At 34.6% G+C, this 21,659-nt stretch overlaps 1 protein-coding gene and 1 non-coding gene across 11 annotated transcripts in view; both read left to right on the top strand.

Moving 5' to 3' along the window:
• UBR3 (ubiquitin protein ligase E3 component n-recognin 3) overlaps positions 1-21,659 on the top strand; it is a 226,825-nt gene that overhangs the window by 114,723 nt on the left and 90,443 nt on the right. For 6 of the 10 annotated variants that reach the window (XR_008424145.1, XR_008424142.1, XM_053907805.1 and 3 more), the window contains exons 20-25: positions 927-1,068; positions 4,672-4,776; positions 6,463-6,636; positions 6,827-6,859; positions 8,490-8,950; positions 15,673-15,761. Coding sequence is in view for 7 of the 10 variants with exons in the window: in XM_053907805.1 (XP_053763780.1) it covers positions 927-1,068; positions 4,672-4,776; positions 6,463-6,636; positions 6,827-6,859; positions 8,490-8,950; positions 15,673-15,761 (1,004 nt within the window). In the remaining 3 variants the exon portion in view is untranslated. The remainder of the gene's footprint in view (positions 1-926; positions 1,069-4,671; positions 4,777-6,462; positions 6,637-6,826; positions 6,860-8,489; positions 8,951-15,672; positions 15,762-21,659) is intronic. The other 4 variants (XR_008424150.1, XM_053907819.1, XM_053907815.1 and 1 more) reach the window with 1 other exon arrangement.
• On the top strand, positions 10,475-10,577 carry LOC128772675 (U6 spliceosomal RNA). Its single transcript, XR_008416822.1, has one exon. It is a non-coding gene; the product is annotated as a U6 spliceosomal RNA (small nuclear RNA).

Genomic DNA, 21,659 nt, shown 5'->3' with positions numbered 1-21,659 from the left:
TATGTGTTCTCTAATTATCGGATGTTCTATATTTGTCTTAGGTTCAAGCTTGTTAATTATGTTGTTAAAAATCTTGAAAATCCTTACCAATTTTTTTTTCTTGGGCTTTCTGTCAGAAATATGTTAATGTCTTCTATTATGATTGCGAATTTGTCAGTTTCTCTGTGTAATTCTCTCAAAATTTGCCTTTTGTATCTTGAGTCTGCTGTGATTTGTATACAAATCATTGTTAGTTTCTTCCTGGGGAGGCTGTTCTTCCATCACAGAAGAGACAGACAAGCTCTCTTACTTCTCCTAGTGAGTTATCGTTTCATTGAGGGTGAAGCTTTTCAAAAGTGTCAGCTTTATATGGAAGCTCAGTTCCAATAGCTTGAGATCTGCCTACTCAAGGACTTGAAACCATCACTAAACACGTATTTAGTGCTCATTGTTAATTCCTTCCTTTTCTGGTAACTTGGGAAGTTCACTTTCTTTTTTGTGAGTTGAAATATGCATTAAAAAAATTACATTTTATATTTTAACCAGCTTTCCCAGCTGTTTCTAAGTGGGATAGTTTTTCGGTTATCTGGTTTTTTTTGTTTTTGTTTTTTCCAGTTGTTTCAACTGGAAATTTCTTTGTTGAGTAGTTTATTTTGTATTCTTTCTGTTTATTTCCTTTTGTTAACATTTCCTATTCACGTTTTTTTTTTTTTTCTAGTTGTCAGCTTAGGGACTCTGTATTCATTTTTATCTGATACAAAAAGAAAATAGTTATGTTTATTGTGAGAAAATAGTTATGTTTATCTTTTTGGCATTTTTGAGCAATTTGATTAAAATAGTACTGCGTAGAAAAATATGACCAAAAATTAGTATCTATAAATCACTATTTAAACCATAGTTTAATTTTGAATCTATCATCTAATTTTTGTTTTGCTTTCTTTTTACAGTTTAAAACAGAGTGGAAAGTTCCCTGGAAATCCCTGGCCTCCCTATAAGAAAAGGACACCACTCCATCCCAGCTATAAAGGTCTCATGAGACTTTTGCACTGTAAAACTTTACACATTGTGCTATTCACTCTGCTTTACAAGGTACAGTAGTAATTTGAATAGAAAGACTCAGATTATAATTTATTTCCATAATTTTCAAATAAAAGTGTTAACATAATATTTGCATAAAAGTAGCACTCATAAAGCAAAGCGTATTTATACATTAAAGATGTATGAAGATATGTCATAATCGCATATATGTGAATTCTAAGTTGAAAACGGAATAGATACACCATTCTTTGTGGGAAAATATTTCATGTTACCCCCGTTTCAGATAGGAATATTTATTTATGGCTCCTGTAGAACAAAAGGTAAAATACTATAAAACGACAGGAGGGTGAAATAAACAATAGGTACCAAACGACTACCAGAATCCATTAAAATGACAAAACTAAGCGATGAGGGCCAGTGACCCTGTGTTTAGGGTTGTTTTCTTGGCTTTTTCCCTCTGATTAGGAATGCAACATGGAGGAATTTGAATGGTTTTATGTGTGGCAGCATTAAGAATTTGCTTTGGTAAATACCTTCTAAACTAAAAAGATACTTTTGCTCTCTTGTTACCTAGAATTTGTTTTATTCTTGGGTTTTCTTGTATAGAAGAGATTTATTTATATATTTGGCTAACATTAGCTATGTACTCAGAAACTGTATACATAATATTGTGCAGTAGGTGTATATATATAACAGGCATATTTATGATCTGTTACGTATTAGAGATGAAAGATGGAAGAACTGTATACTTGTGTATAGATAAAATAACTATAGATATCAATGAAGTACCTATACATGCGATAAACATAATTAGGTACAAAGAAAACCTTTTGTTTCTTATTCCTAATTAGAATTTGAAAAATTAAAAGAGGTTTTTAGAAAGCATATTTTTATGCAGATTTCCAATTGCTATATACACATTTTTTAATTACTTTAAGAAATAATTAGTGCATTTAGTTAAGTACACATTTGGTTTTAATGTTTGCTTTGTAGTGAAAGAATACTTTTAGATTTCTGTACCCCCCCCCCCCCCATTCATTCAACTCTACCCCTTGACCACTTTTTCATCTTACTTATTAAGTTACTTCTGTTAAGATTTTAGACGTGACTCAAAAAACGTCTTTAAATTGTTTATTTTCATTAATTTCTGAGAGGATTATTCAGTAAAATGATTTAAAATGTTCTTTTCTTCATCAAAAAAGGTAGATTTTTATTAGATACTTGTATTTATAGACATTTTTTGGATGCTTACCTATACCAGATTTTGTTTCAAATGCCTTATATATATTTACTTTGTTTAATTTTAACAAAAATTCTTATGAGTGTAAGTTTGTTATTCTTATTTTTTAGAAATAATTATTGAGTTTTAGAGGTTAAATAATTAGATGCTGAAGCTGAGTACTGTGATATCAGTTAATAAGTAATAGGTCAGTAAGTCACGTTTTAAAAATTAAAGGAGTGGGGCACCTGGGTGACTCAGTTGGTTAAGTGTCCGACTTTGGCTCAGATCATGATCTCACAGTTCGTGAGTTTGAGTCCCATGTCAGGCTCTGTGCTGACAGCTCAGAGCCTGGAGCCTGCTTTGGATTCTGTGTTTCCCTCTCTCTCTGCCCGTCCCCTACTCGGATTCAGTCTCTCTCTCTGTCTCTCTCTCTGTCTCTCTCTCTGTCTCTCTCTCTCTCTCTCTCTTTCTCTCTGTCTGAAAAGTAAATAAACATTAAAAAATTAAAAAAAAATAAAAGGAGCCTTACTGCAAATGATTTGTGTTCTTTCAAGTTATATTTTTCAGTCTTTTCATTTGCTTAATGTACAAATAGAGCTTTCTCAAAAATAGAAGGCAGTGTTTCAGTTGTTACAAGATTATGAACAGTTTTTTTTTTAAATCTCAACTTTGTAATAGCTGTTCTGACTTTAATAATAATAGAAAAAACTCTAATTGACGTTGCATTGGCAAATCAACTTTCTAAACATCAGTGTCAATGAGCCATCTCATCGCCTGCCATGTTTAATGTTAAAAAACATTAATATAGAACATGTTAAGAAAACTTCTCAGAAAATCATTCTTAGAAAGTCATTTTTTTCCTTAGCTTTTAGGTTACTCATTTGAAACTGTGAGATGTAATGTCGTAGGATTTCAGCCAAAATTTATTTGAATTTAATTAGTAATGTTTTATTTATCAAGAGGAGGCAGTGTAGTAACGACAGGCAATAGTTGAGGTCTGAAATCTGTTTGGTGTTGCTTATACTAGCTGGGTGTGTGGCTGAGCCTTGGTTTCCTCTCTGTGAAGTAAGGGATTACAAAGGATGACGTCCGGGGCCTCCCAGCCTTCCGTCATCTCCTCCTGCTGCTCCTCCCACCATGTGCACCACCTGCCTACTGTTTGTTGAACACCAACTGATACATGCTGTACCACACAAATTACAGTTGTTAACTTGTGGGATCCTCACAACAATTCTGGTCTGTTGTTCCAGGTTAAAGATGAGAAAACTAAGGCCAGAATCTGTTGCTCAAGGTCAAATAGCTAGGTATATACAGAATTTGTATAAAACAAGTTTTTTAAAGAAAGGTCCTTACCACCATGCCACACAAAAGGTGAACAGAAAAGCCTTCTCAGTAGTCAAAATAAACATTAGAAAGGCAATGAACTGAAAATCTTTTTATTTTTCAGTCAGAATACATTAGCTCTTAGGTGATTAAGTCCTTTTTTTAAGCCTGCTCAGCCTTTGGGGCAGTTTCTATGAGGCCCATCCTAGAATGTTCTCTTTTGTACTCTCTGTATTCTCACCTGCAGCTGACAAGGCCACCCTCAAACAACCTCTTTCTCTTACCCTTCCGTCATTTGGCTAGATGGCTTTCTTATAATGAGGACGACATGATGGCTGCCAGGCCACTTTTTTCTTAGGTATTTTAGGTATCTTCTGGTTAGTAGTTTGTTGCATCATGTTGAATGAGTGATGTAAGTTAGCCCTGAAATCCTGCATAAGATGTGTAAGACTTGCAGTGTATAATCCACATAAGGGCAGATTTATTGGTAATTTCTCAGAGAAGCCTCTTTTTCAACTAGCTGCATCCCTTTTTGCGTTCTCACCCATATAAACCAAAGACTAACACATACATTTACTCAACCTGAAAAAATACTCAGGCTGAGAACTTTAATTTTAGAGATATTTTAAGAACAATATTCTGTAAACATTTATTGTCCTCCCAATTATATGCCAGGTGCTATGCTAAACACACTTGCATGAATAATCCTATTTAGTACACTTATTTATCTGGTATTTTTGTCATCAGGAAAAGAGTATCAGCAAATGAGGCTGCGAAACATTCTTGTTAAATTATTTCATAGATACGGTATATTTATAATAATGGATTTAATGGACTATTATTGTGTTACCTTTAGGAATCAGTGAACCAGTATTCCTAGATACTGCTTAAAAGACTGTGTGATCTTGAAAAGGAACCTATTGTTTCAGTTTTAGTTTGTCTTTTCACCAAGATATAGTTTTACTTCTGATCATGTGGTATATTTATTTAAATATGTATGATTGTTACTTTTATCTATTACTTTTATCTATAACAATGTTTTTAGATACTTAAATGAAATATATTTTGTGGAAAAAGTAATTACGAAGCATTTTTTCCCCTTTTTAAAGATTTTGATGGATCATCAAAATCTGTCAGAACACGTACTCTGCATGGTTTTATATCTGATTGAATTAGGACTTGAAAATTCAGCTGAAGAGGAATCAGATGAAGAGGTAAGTAAGTTTCTTTTATTTTTAGATACTGAAGTTATGAAATTCCTTAACAAAGGTACTATGTTATCTTGAAATGTATTTATGGATTCATCATACTCATTAACTATTCCTTAGAACTACTGGAAAAGGCCCTTTTTTCTTTTATTTTTTTTAAGTTTATTTATTTTGAGAGAGACAGAGACAGAATGAAGGGAGGGGTAGAGAGAGAGGGAGACAAAAGATCCCAGGAGGCCTACATACTGCTGGCACGGAGCCCCACGTGGGACTCACAAACTGTGAGATGGTGCACAACCGTATCTGAAACCAAGAGTCGGATGCTTAATTGACTGAGCCACCCAGGCACCTCAATTTTCAAATATATGTATGTTCTTTTAGAGGTATCACTGATACTTTAAACTCTACTTACGAAATCACTGAATTTGAAATTTGTAGTTCAGCATATATAGGTCTAAGAAAAGGGGTTAATGCAATTTTGGAGTTATGCTAATAACATTGATTACTAGTAAATGTTATGTTAGGACTTCAGTCTAGAAATTCTAATCATTTGATTAGGGATTAATTTTGAGTGGCAAACTCTTCTGTAAAGGTTTTACGTTAATGAAGTAAATATTGTTATATGGGAGAATTTGTAAAGTACTTAAGAATACAAGTTATGGGGCACCCTGGGTGGCTCAGTCGGTTGAGCGTCTGACACTTGATTTCCACCCAGGTCATGATCCCAGGGTCTTGGAATTGAATCCTACATTGGGCTCCATGCCAAATGTGGAGCCTGTTTAGGATTCTCTCTCTCACTCCCTCTGCTCCGCACCCCCTACCCCTGCCCCAAAAAATAAATAAAAGGGAAAAAAATTGAAAAAAAAAAAAAAAAGGAAAAAAGAATGCTGTACAGGTTGTTAGAGGTGCCTGGGTGGCTCAGTCAGTTGAGTATCTGACTCTTGACTTGATCTCAGCTCAGGTCTTGATTTCAGGGTTGTGAGTTCAAGCCTGGCATTTGGCTCCATGCTGGGCAAGAAGCCTACTTTAAAAAAAAAAAAAAGAAAAGAAAAAGAATACAAGTTGTTAATATGTTTCAGGACTTTAGAAGTATCACTTCAATAAAAGCAGTTATTACTACAAATTGATTTGCAAATGTAAGATTCCCTTCATCTCCTTTCTCCAAAAAGACAAAATACTGTGGAACATTGTAACAGCAAAAAAACAAATAAAAAGACTAGGCAGTATGCTATTGTCTAAGATAAGTCAATGTATATTCTTTCATAGATATTAAAAGATCATTGATATTTCTCTAAGGCCAGGTCAGACTTTTGGTTGATTTTTTTTGACTTTCTTTTACAATTAGTCCAAATCAGCATTATTTGACTGTATTATGAGTCATTATTAATGGGTACTGAAAAATACTTAAGTACTTAAGTACTTAAGTACTTCCAGATTGAAAAGTGTATTTTTTTTTTTTTCCAGGAGAAAGTTAGCTGACTTCAATTGGACTTACCTATATTAGTATTAAGAAATTTATTCTTGTATTTTATGTTTGAATTTGGGTTTATTGGCACTTGATAATTTGAAGATGAGACTGTAAAGGATGCAGAGATAAGACAGGCAGTGGGTGATTATTTGGGCTAGTTCATCTCCATTGTACCTTAGACCTGACTTTTGCAAGGTTTCATGTTCATTATGTTCATGTTTTAGGCATCAGTGTGTGGACCAGAACGTTGTCATGACAGTTGGTTTCCTGGCAGTAACTTAGTGTCAAACATGCGACACTTTATAAACTATGTTAGGGTGAGAGTTCCAGAGACTGCTCCTGAAGTGAAGAGGGACTCTCCTGCAAGTACCAGCTCTGACAGCCTGAGTTCTTTACATGTAAGTGTAGAAGAGGGAAAAAGAAAAAGAAAAAGAAAAGACTACATGTTATGTCGGGGTATATTGTTTAGATCATCCTGTGATATTCAGAAGAAAAATGTGGTTGTAGGTAACTTTAAATTGTCTTTTGTTTCCTCTGATATATCTAAGCAACTTCTGCCTCACCCATCTTTTCCCTTTAATCTGCCAGAGTTCACGAAGGCCTAAAGTTCTTCAGAGAGAGGTAGATATATATGATACTTGCATTAACTAGCAATATGGCTTTAACTGGAAGTCGGAAAACACTTTGAAGTATTTGTGTGTATATGTGTGTGTTTAATATGGTTACATTTTTTAAAAAGTTTAACATGTGTGTGTTTTTATATGGTGACTTAGGCTTAAAGAAAATTCACACTACTGAAGTTAAAAAATAATACTGAGTATTTATTCGTGGGTTTTTCTTAGTATTTTGGATCAGTTATAAGCAGCACATTTGGGTTTGTTTGCGTTTCTCATTGTTACTAATATCTTAAAAATGAATGTTTCCTAAATCAAAATAAATTTAATCTTTAATTGCTGGCAGCATGCCTATTTACAGATTTTTTTTGTTTCTGTGGCAATCAATTAACTTTGATAAAATAAGCCCACAAAAATCTTAATACAGTGTGCATTTGGATTCATTTTGAAAATCAGCTCTTTCATTGCATGTACCTTTTAATTAACTAATTTTAAAACGCAGAAATGAAAAAATCTTGAAATGACCTGCCAAGTAACTGAATTTAAATACCTCTTATTCTTACAATGTATTTTTTTGTGGATAGAGAGCACTGAATCAGATGTTTCTCTTAGCAGAGTCCATGGATAGGAACTTTCTTTGCCTTTGACAGTATGTTTTTGCTGTGAACACCATAAAGAATTTTGATTAAATTGGAATCTTAATCAGAGGCAGCTTTTACCTCTAATAATGGTAGAGAGTACTTTGAAAAACAATTTGGATGTTAAAAAACAGCATATACTATAATTTAGCTCATAAAAGCTCTGTTGATATTGGAGCATCCTTTCTATGCTTGCTTAAAAAAATTAAATCCATTAAACTGACTTGTATCTTAATTAAAAGATGATTTCTAAGAGCTCCGATGCAGTTTGACTGTTTTAACAAAAAGGCTTTTTAGAAGACAAATTATTGAGGGAAATATTTTAAAAATCCTTTCAAATAAATTATAGTGATATTCAAATATGAAACAGACCAGTTTGATTTTTCATCTTTATATTTTATTTTAGTAACTAAGCATTTATTAGAAGTAATTTTTCAACTTTGAAGTTCTTTAAAAATGAAATTAATTAGTAGTTCAGATTCATCAACTTAGGAAAAATTAGTTTATAATTTACTTAACTAGGAAATGTATCAGTCTTGTAGCAGTTAGTAAAGACATAATATTCTTTTTTTTTTATAATAGAAGCATAGTTAACACACAATGTTATATTAGAAATATAGTATTCTTGATAAATGTTGGGTGGAACATCTTTTATTCCTATAAACTGGTGAGGAACTTCATGTATGATTTCTCCTTAACATGGCTGTAGATACTTCTCAAGCTTTGTCTCTTTTCCCTGGTAGATTGGCCTAGGAGGTTGAGAAAGAGGTGTTACTGTGGATAACCTCCTTTTTCCCCAAAATTGTTTCCAGATTGAGTGAGACTAAATATATTTGATTAAGAGAGGTAAAGGGACAGATTTACTTAAAGAGTAAATCTATTGGCTGAATCTTTGGATGGAACGTTGAACATACCCTTTGGAAAATGTTGTACTAATATGTTCTTACACTTGACATTGAATAACTTCTCTTGATTTTTCTTTCTCTTTTTTAATGGTAGAATTCTGGTACAGCTCAAGTTTTCAGCTTAGTAGCAGAGCGTAGGAAGAAGTTTCAGGAGATCATCAATCGCAGTAGCAGTGAAGCAAATCAGGTGGTTCGTCCCAAAACTTCAAATAAGTGGTCTGCTCCTGGTTCAGCTCCACAGTTAACTACAGCCATTTTGGAAATTAAAGAAAGCATATTGTCTTTGCTAATTAAACTTCATCACAAACTCTCAGGAAAACAAAACTCCTACTATCCTCCTTGGCTTGATGACATAGAAATTTTAATCCAACCAGAAATTCCTAAATATAATCATGGAGATGGTATAACTGCAGTGGAAAGAATTTTACTAAAAGCTGCATTGCAAAGCAGAATGAACAAACGCATCATTGAAGAGATATGTAGAAAAGTGACGCCTCCTGTACCACCCAAAAAAATCACTGCAGCAGAGAAGAAAACATTGGACAAAGAAGAAAGGTAATTTTTATTTTTAATATTTTAAACATAAATGGTTCAGTTGAAGATTTGGTGGATCCCCTTTTTTGGCCATCTGAGGCTAATCATCTGGATGTTTAGCAGCTATAATCATAGTTGATTAGTTTGTAAGATAAAGGGAACCAAACATAGTCAGTGCTTGGGCATGTATAATGCTTGAGTTAGTTTGGGGTAAGAAGACAAGAGTTTATGACCCCAACATTAAATTACTCCCCTAAACTTGTGAGATCCCTTTGGAAAAATTGCTACTTCAGTTATTACTGTGGGTTATCTAATGATTCTGCTGCTGTTTTCAAATACTATTATTCAACTTTAAATGAAAATAGAAAAATTTTAAAAAATATTTTAAATATTTCTCAAAAATTTGGTTGTTTTAGGGTTTTTTTTCTTTTTTGGTCTTTTCCAATCTTTCCAGTATATAGTTACTAATTATTAAACAAGTAATGTTTTATTTATTTTTTTAAAGTATATTTTGAGAGAGAGAGAGAGAGAGAAAGCAGGGGAGAGGCAATGAGAAAGGCAGAGAGAGAATCCCAAACAGGTTCTGCTCTGTCAGCACTTAGCCTGACATGGGGCTTGATCACACAAATTATGAGATCATAACCTGAGCTGAAACCAAGAGTCAGACACGTAGCCAACTGAGCCCCCAGGCACCCCAACAAGTAATGTTTTAAAACATGGCTGTAGTGGGGCATCTGGGTGGCTCAGTCGGTGAAGCGTCCGACTTCAGCTCAGGTCGTGATCTCACGGTTTGTGAGTTCGAGCCCTGCATCAGGCTCTGTGCTGACAGCTCGGAGCCTGGAGCCTGCTTCAGATTGTGTGTCTCCTTCTCTCTCTGCCCCTCCCCGACTTGCACTTTGTCTCTCTGTGTCTCTCAAAAAATAAATAAATGTAAAAAAATAAATAAAAAATAAAACATAGCTGTAGTTTTGGGAACTTTGGGTTGCTTTTTTTTAATTAAAAATTTTTAAGCAAACTTTACCACCAACATGAGGCTCAAACTCATGACCCCTATATCAGGAGTCACATGCTCTAATGACTGAACCAGCCAGGTGCCCCTGTTAAATCATAATATTTATAAATTACAAAAAATCTTTCTTGGATGATGTTCCTCTTTACCAAGATAGGGGAGGATAACAGACCAAGATAAGGAGAGGCTTAGGCTTAGCAGTAAAGTTGATATGCTCTGCTTTGTACATTACTAAGTTTAAAGAGCATACCCAAGTGGAGATGTCCAGTCAGATAAAGGGTTTGAGACTTAGGGGAAAATTCAGAGTTAGAGCTATAGATGGGGCCATACAGGTAGTAGTTAAAGGCTTATATATAGAAAAGTGTGTGCTCAGATAAGATTGGTATTTTCCTTTGATTCAGTAGTTAGGTGGTTATCCTTTCTGTGTCAGAAGCAATTTTAATCACATATATAGTTGTACTTCATTTCTGATATAATTAAAGTTGTAGATAATTTATATTAAAAGTATAAAGTATATAAATAAATATGTGTCCACATTTCTCACAAGGCAGCACATACACTAAAATTGGAACGATACAGAGATTAGCATGGCCCCTGCGCAAGCATGACATGCAAATTCGTGAAGCATTCCATATTTTTAATTATATTTGCAAAAAACTTTTTACTCTTACTTCTATTGCATGAAAAAGAGCTCAAGACAAAAAATTCAAACAGTTACCAAAAGCATTCACCAATCAAATAACTTCATTGGACTTTATTGGATAGCTTTATTTTGTTACACATTTCATTGTTGTTAATTTAGAAGACATGGTCTAAAAAAAAAAAAAAAAAATCAAACTCATGTATAATTCTATCCCTCAGTGAAAACCAATGTTAATAAGAGTATGTACAATCATCCAGTATAAATGCAATAATAATGGCTTTTCTATGTGTATTTATCATACTGCATTTTAATTTTTAAACAATTGTTATTATAACAGTAGAGGTGAGATTCTCCATGTTGAGGAATCTTTCTTGTATTTTTGAATCTCTTATATCCAGTACCATATCTGGAACACAGTGCTAAGTATATCTTTGATGACTAAATACATGAAAAAAGAAAAATATATATATACAAAAGCTTTTAGTAGGAGAATGTAGGAGAGTTTTATTTCTCACAGTAGTTCATAAATAGGAATCATTATAAATAACTAACCTATAATTTGCATGACAGTTTATTAATTTTGAATTAGTAACTGCCTAAGATTTAAGAGATCTATTGATAAAGTTGAAAGCGAGGTAAAATTTTTTATGTTTGTTAACCTTTTAAATTGGTGATATTTCCTTGATTATAGAATAATGTCATTTTTTAAAAAGAAGGTAAACATTCAGTGAATCAAAGTTTATTTTATTTGGTTAAAGGTATTTTGTAATTATTACTCAAAATGCATATGATACTGGAGTAGTTCAGATGCTATTTTTACAAAGGCTCTAATGCTATTGTAATAAATAGTACTCTTGAAAAATTGTAAAGGTTTTCTTCATAATAGGCTTTGTTTCCTTTGAGCAGTGGTGGTGATGGTATTGACAAGGACTTGAAACTAATTCTGTAGCAGACAGCTAAGGATTAAGATAAATTTATTTGAATCTCACTATGCTTCTCACATTATGTTTTCTTAATTTATTTTGGATTTTAGATTAAGTTTCATAATAAAGGCCAGTTTATAAACAGTGGTAGTCCATTTCCAACTACCTCACCCATAGACAAACGTGGCATCACTTTTCATTAGAGTAACTGCATAGAAAACAAGATACAAATAGGAAACCTTTAGATGGTTATAACAGTGTGCAGCCTCAATGTTTCTCCCTCTGGGATAATAGTGGAAAATTCCTGAGTTGTACTAAATCTGCTACACTTGTCTGCCTTTTCATTTTTACTCATATTTGTGCCCAATTTTAGACAAACAATTAACCTAAATTAAGAAAAAATTTATAAGGGAAAAAGAATTGACATTCTTTTTCTGGAAATCATAGAAAGCCAGTAGAGATTTTGTTTTTTTTAAGCAGCTTAAGACAACATCCATTTATTTACATAGTGTTTCTGTATGTCGAAGTGTAGGCATGATGTGACTGGGTTCTTTGTGAGAGTCTCTTGAAGCTAAAGTCAAGGTGACAGCCATAATTATCTGGGGCTTATAGTTTTCCAGGCTCATGTGGATGCGGGAGAGTAGACGTGCATTTTAATACTAGTACCAAGCAGTTATTTGAAGTTTTCTTAATGTTTGATATATGATTTGTTATTTGAAATGTTCTTTTATGGATATACTCTAAATGTTCATGTAAAGGTGATTTATAGAGTGGCATAACTGATTGTGCTAATTAAAGAAACATGTAACTTACAAATTTTATATGGAAATTTTATAAAGTAGTGATGTAGGAAACCAAACGTATTCTATCCATTCTCTTGTTGCTTATAGTATTTTTATAATAATAAATTTCATAAAGTAGTGATGTAGGAGATTAAACATGTATTCTAGGCATGCTGTTGTTGCTTATAGTATTTTTGAAGGTTTCACAGAATGCTTTGAGCATCTGTAGAGCATTTTTGTTTGTTTCCATTTCTTCTATGGTGGCAAATTTTTGTCCTTTGAGAATGGATTTTAATTTTCATTTTGAAGAAATGTCAAATTTATTGAAAAGTTTCAAGGACAGTACAGAGAACTTCTTAGACCATTTCAGAGTAAGTTGCTTTACCCTGGAATATTTTAGTTTGTATTTCCTAGAAATAAGGACATTTTTTTTTATATAATCACAATATAGTTTTCAAAATAAGGAAATTAACATTTTATTTGAGTATGATAAAATCCTTAGATCCCAAGTTTTGGTAGTTGTCTCAATACTGTTGTTTTTTTTTTTTCTTTTAAGGTTTTATTATCCATATTTGAGAGAGAGAGGGAGACAGAGCGTGAGCAGGGGAGGGGCAGAGAGAGAGAGAGGGAGACACAGAATCCGAAGCAGGCTCCAGGCTCCGAGCTGTCAGCACAAAGCCTGACATGGGGCTCGATCCCACGAACTGTGGGATCATGACCTGAGCCAAAGTCAGACGCTTAACCAACTGAGCCACCCAGGCTCCCCTCAATACTGTTTCTTACAACAAAAAAATCCAGTGCAGAATTGTTCCTTGCATTTGGTTGTCATGTCTCTTTGGTGTCCTTCAATATGGATTTTCTTTAGTTTTTCCTTTATTTTCTTGATCTTGTCACTTTTGAAGAATATAGGGTAGTAACATGGTAGAATGTGCCTCAATTTGGGCTTCTCTACTGGCCCCTTATGTTTGGATTCAGATTATGCATTGCTGGCAGGAGTATCGAGGAAGCATTGCTATGTTCTTTTGATTGTATTCCATCAGGTGTCCTATGATTTCAGTTTGTTTCATTTCGTGATTAATTTTGATCACTCGATTAAAGGGGTTTCAGCCAGACTTCTTCACTGTTAAGTACCCCCCTTTTCCCCCTTTGTAATTAATATGTAATTTATGGAGAGATATTTTGAGATGCTGTAATATCTTCTTTGTCATAAACTTTCAATTTGTTCATTTTTTTATTTCTATCAGTTTGGACTTACAGATTCTGATTTTATGGGTTGCAACCTCATATGCTTGCTATTCATTTTGATGCTCAAATTGTTTTAGATTTGACCTGTGGGACTCCCTTTCGGCTGGTTTCTGTATTCTTTTGATGTTTCCCTATCATTCTTTGAACATTTTCTTTTTTTCTGGGGCCAGAAGATAGTCCAGGTTCCTTTTGTATTTGGAACTAGCCATTTCTCCAAGGAGTTCTGATGGCTTTTTTTTTTTTTTTTTTTTTTTTTTTTTAAGAAACCACAATCAATGTGTTCATTCTAGGGGATGTAGCTATTTTCAGTCACTCTTAGTGGACAGAACTAGGAAAAGTTTGTGTGTGGGTGTGGGTATGTGAGAGAGTGGGAGGGAGAGGGGAAGGAGTTGGAGGGAATAGGGAGAGAAAGTTATTAAAAACTATGAGTGGGTTGCCTGGATGTTCAGTAGGTTAAACGTCCGACTTTGGCTCAGGTCATGATCTCTTCGTTGGTGAGTTCGAGCCCCACATCGGGCTCTGTGCTGACAGCTCAGAGCTTGGAGCCTGCTTTGGATTCAGCGTCTCCCTCTCTCTCTGCCCCTGCCCCACTCACTCTCACTTTCTTGTTCTCTCTCTCTCAAAAATAAATGAACGTTAAAAAGTTTTTTTAAAGTAATTATTAGAAAAGCAGTGTTAAAATCTTTTGAACGTTATTGGCAAAAGTATGTAACTTCTCATGGTAAGGCTTGACAGTACTTGACTCTATGCCTGTTCATGATAATCTCCACTAATTGGATGGGGGTGGATATGTGAATGAAAAATCTAAAATTACTGTTAGCATTTTTTAATCCAAGATTCTCTATCTTTGATTCATTGAGATTAATGAAAATTCTTTTTTAGGTTTCCCACAGAAATGACTTTATAGAATCTCAGCTTAATACTATGCTTTGACTTTTATAGTATATCTGTATAATAAATAGTCATTAAATGACTGCTATAATATGCTCTATCCATTATGGTTTTTTAGACTTTTTTTTTTTACTTTTAATTTTCTGAAAGTTTTTATTTAAATTCTAGTTAGTTAACGTGCAGTGTAATGGTAGTTTCAGGATATCCTTTATGTTTTAATGGATATGTTTTAATGTTTTTAACATCACAGGCTATGGTAAATTTCTTTTTGAGTTTTGTTTCAGTAAAAAGTTTTCTTTCTTTTGATGACCTAATATATAGCTTACATTGTAACTTTTTTTTTTTTCTTCTTCCTTGCCTTTTGTTTTAGATTACTATTTTAACCTTTCTTTGCTCAGGATAAAATTTTTATGCTTGCTAATATTGTTCGCATCCTCAAATCTAGGGAAGCCTCTGTTTCCTTTCTTTATTAGTTCACCTTTATTTTCTTATTCTTATGTTATAGTCCTGTTGTGTTGTATTTGTGTGTGTAGTTTTTATTTTTTTTCTTTTATTTTTTTCTTTTTCCCAACCAGCCTCAAGTTAAAATACTCTTTGGAAGTAGATAAAGGATAAATAATAAATAGAATTTGATGAATTAATCCAAAAGAATATTTATGCTTAGATTTGAAATAGTTTATTTTTTATGTTGTATTTGAGACTTCTGTATTTTTCCTTGAAACAAAATAAACTAAACTTGGAATATTTCCTAGTAGAAACTGGGAAATTTATTGGCTTCTGCTCATTCTCTTTTAGGAGAGTCCAATTCTTAATATAATAGTAAATCTGACTATTTTTTATCTTTTAGATTCTGTTTATATCTAAACATCATAGCTTCTAGCAACCAGTTTGCTGTTATTTGTGTGTGGGGTTAAATTGTGAGTTCCTTGATAAAAAAACTTTTCTTACTCTTGCTGCCAATTGACATGACATACTTAGGAAATTGTTAGAAACCCAGATTTTCTATCTACTTTAATTATTTCACATTTTAAAATAAATCTTGGCTTTTATTTTTGTCTGTTTAAGCCAGTGATCTTCAAACCATGTTTAAGCAGTGGAATCTAAGGACAGTCAAAACTTACATAAAATTTAATACACAGTTCAGAAAATAGCTGTGTGCCAGGAGCTTTTCATACAATATACACTTCTGAAATGTAGTAGGTAAGTCTTAAACACATCTGATACTTACCACTTTGTTCTGTTTAATCTAGGCGACAAAAGGCTAGGGAGAGGCAGCAGAAATTGCTTGCAGAGTTTGCTTCACGACAGAAAAGCTTCATGGAAACTGCAATGGATGTTGGTAAGCTAAAATTTATTAGTTTAGAACTCTTATAATTATACTTATTACCTCAGGGATTATCTAGTTCAATCTTCACCAGTTTTCAACATTGTAAACGGATGATTTCTGGTCTTTATTTAAACAGTAGAGCGATGGAGGATCAGACTGTTATTGCAGGCAGTTTATTCTGTGTGGAGTAGTCGTAATTATTAGAAAGTTCTTCCTGATGGTAGCAATAAAATATCGTCTGCTACTTTCTTCTGCTAGATTGTCCTTTAGATCTGAGTGGCACACCAATATGTATTTACTTGTTCTGATTTTTCCTGTGAAATTATCCTGAGGTTTTAAAAATAGCTTTCAAATACTTTTAGTGCCTCCTCCTTCTGCTACCCCTTCAATATTTCTTAAAATCAGGTGTACTTCTCACTTCTGTTAGGATAAGCATTGGTGTATGTACAGTGAGAGGGGATGCCGTTTTCCTGTATAATAGTAGATTGCTATGAGTAATTTTTTACAAACATTGAAAAAGAATAGATTAAATTTCAGTTAATCTCAGTCTTCAGTCAACCAGGATACTCCCTTTCTTGACGATCTCTTGCATTCCAGTGGTTTTTATTTTTTCTTTTAGAACAGAGATGCTGAAATAAAGTCATGCACGTAATTAAAATATATACACATATATGCATTCAAACACCCATGTACATTCTCGTGCACTTTTGTGCACATAAGCACACAGGGTCAACATCCAGAAGACGTGTGTGTGTGGGGGTGTTAGTCCAGATATAGTATAATGTCTTCTGAACTGTCAACAGTGGAGTTTATGTTCGGGACTTAATTTTGATGTGAAGAATACTGTTTATCAGATTTAGTATCAGTTGACTTTCTCATTTGAAAGATGAGGATTTAGTTCATTGACATTACTTTCCCTTTCTTCATCTCTTCTTCTTTACGTTTTTCCAAAAATTCGTAATTATTATTTTGTTTTTTACATATCGAATATAATTACCATGTGTATTATTTGTTCTTCCTATAGCCACTGTCTTCATACCCCTTCATATAAAGTAACCTTATAGCACCCCTATTTTTCCTTTTATTTTTCCTTTCCACATTTCTACCTCTGTCTTTATCAGTTACTTATTTACTTTTAAATTGTCAGGGTTGCTTACATTTTCTTCTGTAGTTACAATCAAGTGTTCCATCCAAAGATTGACTTTAAATGTTGAAAAATAATTAATATGACTTTTTGAATGTTGTTGAGTACAGGGCTAAGTAGTGTTCTAAGATTCATTTACTTTATTATTTTTTTTTCAGTCCAGTGGCCTGACTCCTAGACTACTTTAAGGAGATTGTATATAGCCCCATTTCTTACAGTTTCTCAATTGCTAAAACTGTACTACCCTTTACATACCTCTGCTTGGGCCATTACTTTGTTATATTATCTTTTGTTTTTCCTGAAGTTTTCAACTGTTGTTTTTTCTTAAGTCACGTGCCCTTTTGATATCTCTGTTGTTCTATTCAGTCGTACTGTCCTTTGCATGTAATTCTGTTCCAGTCTGGTCCATTTGCTCTGGAGGTATGCTGTACAGCCATTACCTTTGGATTTTCGTCTTGTAGAGTTGATCTGGGGTTTCCTGCATCTTATATCATCTCTCTTTTTTGGGTCTTGTTTTACTGGAGTTCAGCCATAAGTGTATTCCTAATAATGCTTATATGGGGTCTGAAATTTCTGAACTTTGTGTTTCTGGATGGAACTCTGTTTGCTCTCATGCTTGATATTTCATTTGGATAACTATAATTCCAGGTTGAAATATATTCTCTGTTACAAATGTTAAAGCAATACTCCTTTATCTTTTACTATTCATTTGATGAGAAGTCTGGTGGTAGTCCTTTGTAGGTGAACTTTTTTTTCCCTTTTCCGTAACTTTTTAATTGATCCTTAGAGATTTGGATTTTTTAAAAAAGATCGTAATGTGTTTTTTTGTTTCCTTTTGATTTGTTTTGTGTTGTTTTGTTTTGTTTTTAATTTTAAGGAGGCTCCATGCCCAACGTGGGGCTTGAACTCATGACCCTGAGATCGAGAGTCTCATGCTCTGCCGATTTAACTAGCCAGGCACCTCAAGAGATCTGAAATTTTATGATTTGTATCTAGATGGATCTTTTTCCTTTTCCTTAGTCCTTAGTGGGCCTTTTCAGTCTGAAGATTCATATCTGTGAAGCTCTGAGAAAAAACTCTCCTATGATTTCTCTGATGACTAGCCATTCTCCGAGATGACCCTCAAGGATCCATGCCTTACTTTTTATTTTTAATTTTTTTAAATGTTTATCTTTGAGAGAGAAAGAGACAGAGTGCAAGTAGGGGAGGGGCAGTGAGAGAGGGAGACACAGAATCTGAAGCAGGCTCCAGGCCCTGAGCTGTCAGCACAGAGCCTGACGCAGGGTTCGAACTCACGAGCTGTGAGATCGTGACCTGAGCTGAAGTCAGATGTTCAACCAATTGAGCCACCTCGGCGCCCCATGATCCATGTCTTCTGGTTATTTATGCCCTGTGTAGTCTTCTTTCCCATTCCACCAGAACTGGTGTGCATGGCCACTGGCATATGGCAGAAGTAATATTGTGTCATTTCTGACATTAGGTTGTAAAAAACATTGCAGCTTCTGTCTTGTTTTCTCTCTTTCTTGGATTACTTATTCTGGAAGAAAACCAGCTGCCATGTTGTGACCAGCGCTATGGGGAGGACTGTCTGGAGAGAGACTGAGGCATCTGGCCAACAATTATGTTAGTGAGCTTGGATGTGAAACTTCAACCTCCAGTTAAGCCTTTGGATAGATTTTTAGTTTGACAGCAGTCTCATAAGAGATCCAGAACCAGAACCATTCAGCTAAGCTGCTCCCAGATTCCTGACGCTCAGTAACTGTGTGAGATAACAAATGTTGGTTTAAGCCACTGAGTTTTGGGGTAATTTATTAAACAGCAGTGAAGAACTATTACATACTTTTCTCCTTATATTTTCTATTATTATTTTCTTAGAGACAGAGACAGAGAGAGAGAGAGAGAGCAGGGGAGGGGCAGAAGAGAGGGAGAGAGAGAATCTTAAGCAGGCTCCATACCTAGCATAGAGCCCACCATGGAGCCCAACACAGAACCTAGCATGGAGCTTGATCTCATGATCGTGAGATTATGACCCGAGCTGAAATCAAGAGTCAGACGCTTAACTGACTGAGCCACCCAGGCACTCCTATCCTAATATTTTCTTTATACTCCTTTTGTGGGACTCTTATTAGTTGTATAAGTTGGATGTTGAAACTCCTAGATTGCTATTTTTCTTAATCTTTTATATTTGTTACCTTTTATATGATGTGTTCTTTTTACTTTGCATGCTTAGAGATGTCCTTTCTTCAGTATCTTGTTCTTACTTGCTCTACAGAATTTTTTTCAAATCTTTCTGAATTTGTTAGAGTGCACGCATGCTCTCTCTCTCAATTATCTTTTATCCTTTTGAATTACTTTAAGCTATAATTTTTAAAGTTGGAGAGTGAATTTTTAAAGTTCATTGGAGAGGTAGCAAGGTGTAGTGGCTATGAATATGGACCCTGGAGCCTGACTGCCTAGGTTCATATCTCAGCCACTCTGTTGTCTGGAGCAATTTACTTAACCTCTCTGTGTCAGTTTTCACATAATGAAAAAGGGATTATTTTTTAAACAAATTTTTTTTTAATGTTTTATTTATTTTTGAAACAGAGAGAGACAGAGCATGAGCAGAGGAGGGTCAGAGAGAGAGGGAGACGCAGAATCGGAAGCAGGCTCCAGGCTCTGAGCTGTCAGCACAGAGCCTGACGTGGGGCTTGAACTCACTAACTGTGAGATCATGACCTGAGCTGAAGTCGGACCCTTAACCGACTGAGCCACCCAGGCGCCCCCCCCAAAAAAGGGATTATTATACTACCTGCTTCATAAGATTGTTGTGAGGATTGAATGTATTAGTGTATGTACATATATATATATATATATATATATATATATATATATATATTTTTTTTTTTTTTTTTTTTTTTTAATGTTTATTTATTTTGGGGGGGGGAGGGAGAGGAAGAGAGAGAGGGAGAGAGAGAATCCCAAGCTATAAGCACGGAGCCCATTGCAGGGCTGGATCCCATGAACCCGTGAGATCATGACCTGAGCCAAAATCAAGAGTCACATGCTTAGCCCACTGAGCCACCCAGGCGCCCCTGTATTAGCACTTTAAAATACTTAGAACACAGCACTCTCAACAATAGCCAAATTATGGAAAGAGCCTAAATGTCCATCAACTGATGAACGGATAAAGAAATTGTGGTTTATATACATAATGGAGTACTACATGGCAATGAGAAAGAACGAAATATGGCCCTTTGTAGCAACGTGGATGGAACTGGAGAGTGTGATGCTAAGTGAAATAAGCCATACAGAGAAAGACAGATACCATATGTTTTCACTCTTATGTGGATCCTGAGAAACTTAACAGAAACCCATGGGGGAGGGGAAGGAAAAAAAAAAAAAAAAGAGGTTAGAGTGGGAGAGAGCCAAAGCATAAGAGACTGTTAAAAACTGAGAACAAACTGAGGGTTGATGGGGGTTGGGTGGGAGGGGGTGGGTGATGGGTATTGAGGAGGGCACCTTTTGGGATGAGCACTGGGTGTTGTATGGAAACCAATTTGACAATAAATTTCATATATTGAAAAAAATACTTAGATTGCTTAGTACATAAGTGTTTATGAACATTGGCTATCCCTATTATTATTTTTAGTATATAATTTACTTAATTATCCCATCATAATTAGACTATAGCTTTTTTCTAATTTTAATTCTAAGCATTGTATACACAGAACTTTTTCTATATTTAAGAAAATTTTTTTTAATGTATATGTATTTTTGAGAGAGAGAAAGAGTGCAAGCAGGGGAGGGGCAGAGAGAGAAGAAGATGTAGAATCTGAAGTAGGGTCCAGGCTCTGAGCTGTCAGCATAGAGCTTGACATGGGGCTTGAACTCACGAACCACAAGATCATGACCTGAGCCAAAGTTGATGCTTAACTGGCATGACTCAGCCACCCAGGCACCCCAAACTTTTTCTGCATGTTGAGTCTGGGTCTAAGAGTATGAATTTTGGGAATGATGGTGGTTATATAGTTTTGTATGTTAATTGTGTACCCACTACTGTGTTGAATATATTGTATATTGACTTATTTATCCTGACACCCCCATGAGAGAGGTGGTATTATTCTAGATAAAGATACCTAGACTTAGATCAAGTAACTTGTTTGAGGTTATACTGTAGTACATGGTATAGTACCACAGTAAGTGGTATTTCTTCAGATTTGGAGGAAATTAAGAAGAGTTAAGTGCACTCGCCCCAAGTTAGTAGCCTGGGGATAGAAAGGGACAGACATGAGAATAGTTGCAAAGTAAGAATTAAAAGATCTGATCATTGCTTGATTGATTCAGGCACAAGGCACAAGATAGAAGGGATATTTAACGTGTTTGGAAATTTTTATTTTTTAAAAACCAGAATGAAAAGAATACTGTTTTTCCAATAGCTAAAGCAAAAATCTTTGATGTGCCTCTATTAGTCTAGCCTACTGTAGGGTCAGCCCCACCCAAATCATATGAATTAGAAGTGAGTGATGAGGGGGTGATTCTGCTAAACAAAAACTGAAGCCTGCTATTAGCAGAAGGGCAGTAGATACTAGGTAAATTGAAATAATATCTGTCCGCAGTACCTATCCTTTAAGATTTCATTTGGAATGTGGGGTTGTCCAAGCAACAGCTGGCACAGATCAGGATTTGGTTGAGTTTTATTGTTACTTGTGGAGACAGCTGATTATTTTGTTATTTAATAATACAGTTGGGTTTTTTTTAAAGTTTCTTTATTAATTTTGAGAGAG

This window comes from Panthera pardus, unplaced genomic scaffold (genome assembly GCF_024362965.1).
Source record: "Panthera pardus isolate Hobbes unplaced genomic scaffold, ASM2436296v1 HiC_scaffold_10, whole genome shotgun sequence".
Lineage (NCBI taxonomy): Eukaryota > Metazoa > Chordata > Mammalia > Carnivora > Felidae > Panthera > Panthera pardus.
This window is presented reverse-complemented; position numbering and strand designations above follow the sequence as displayed.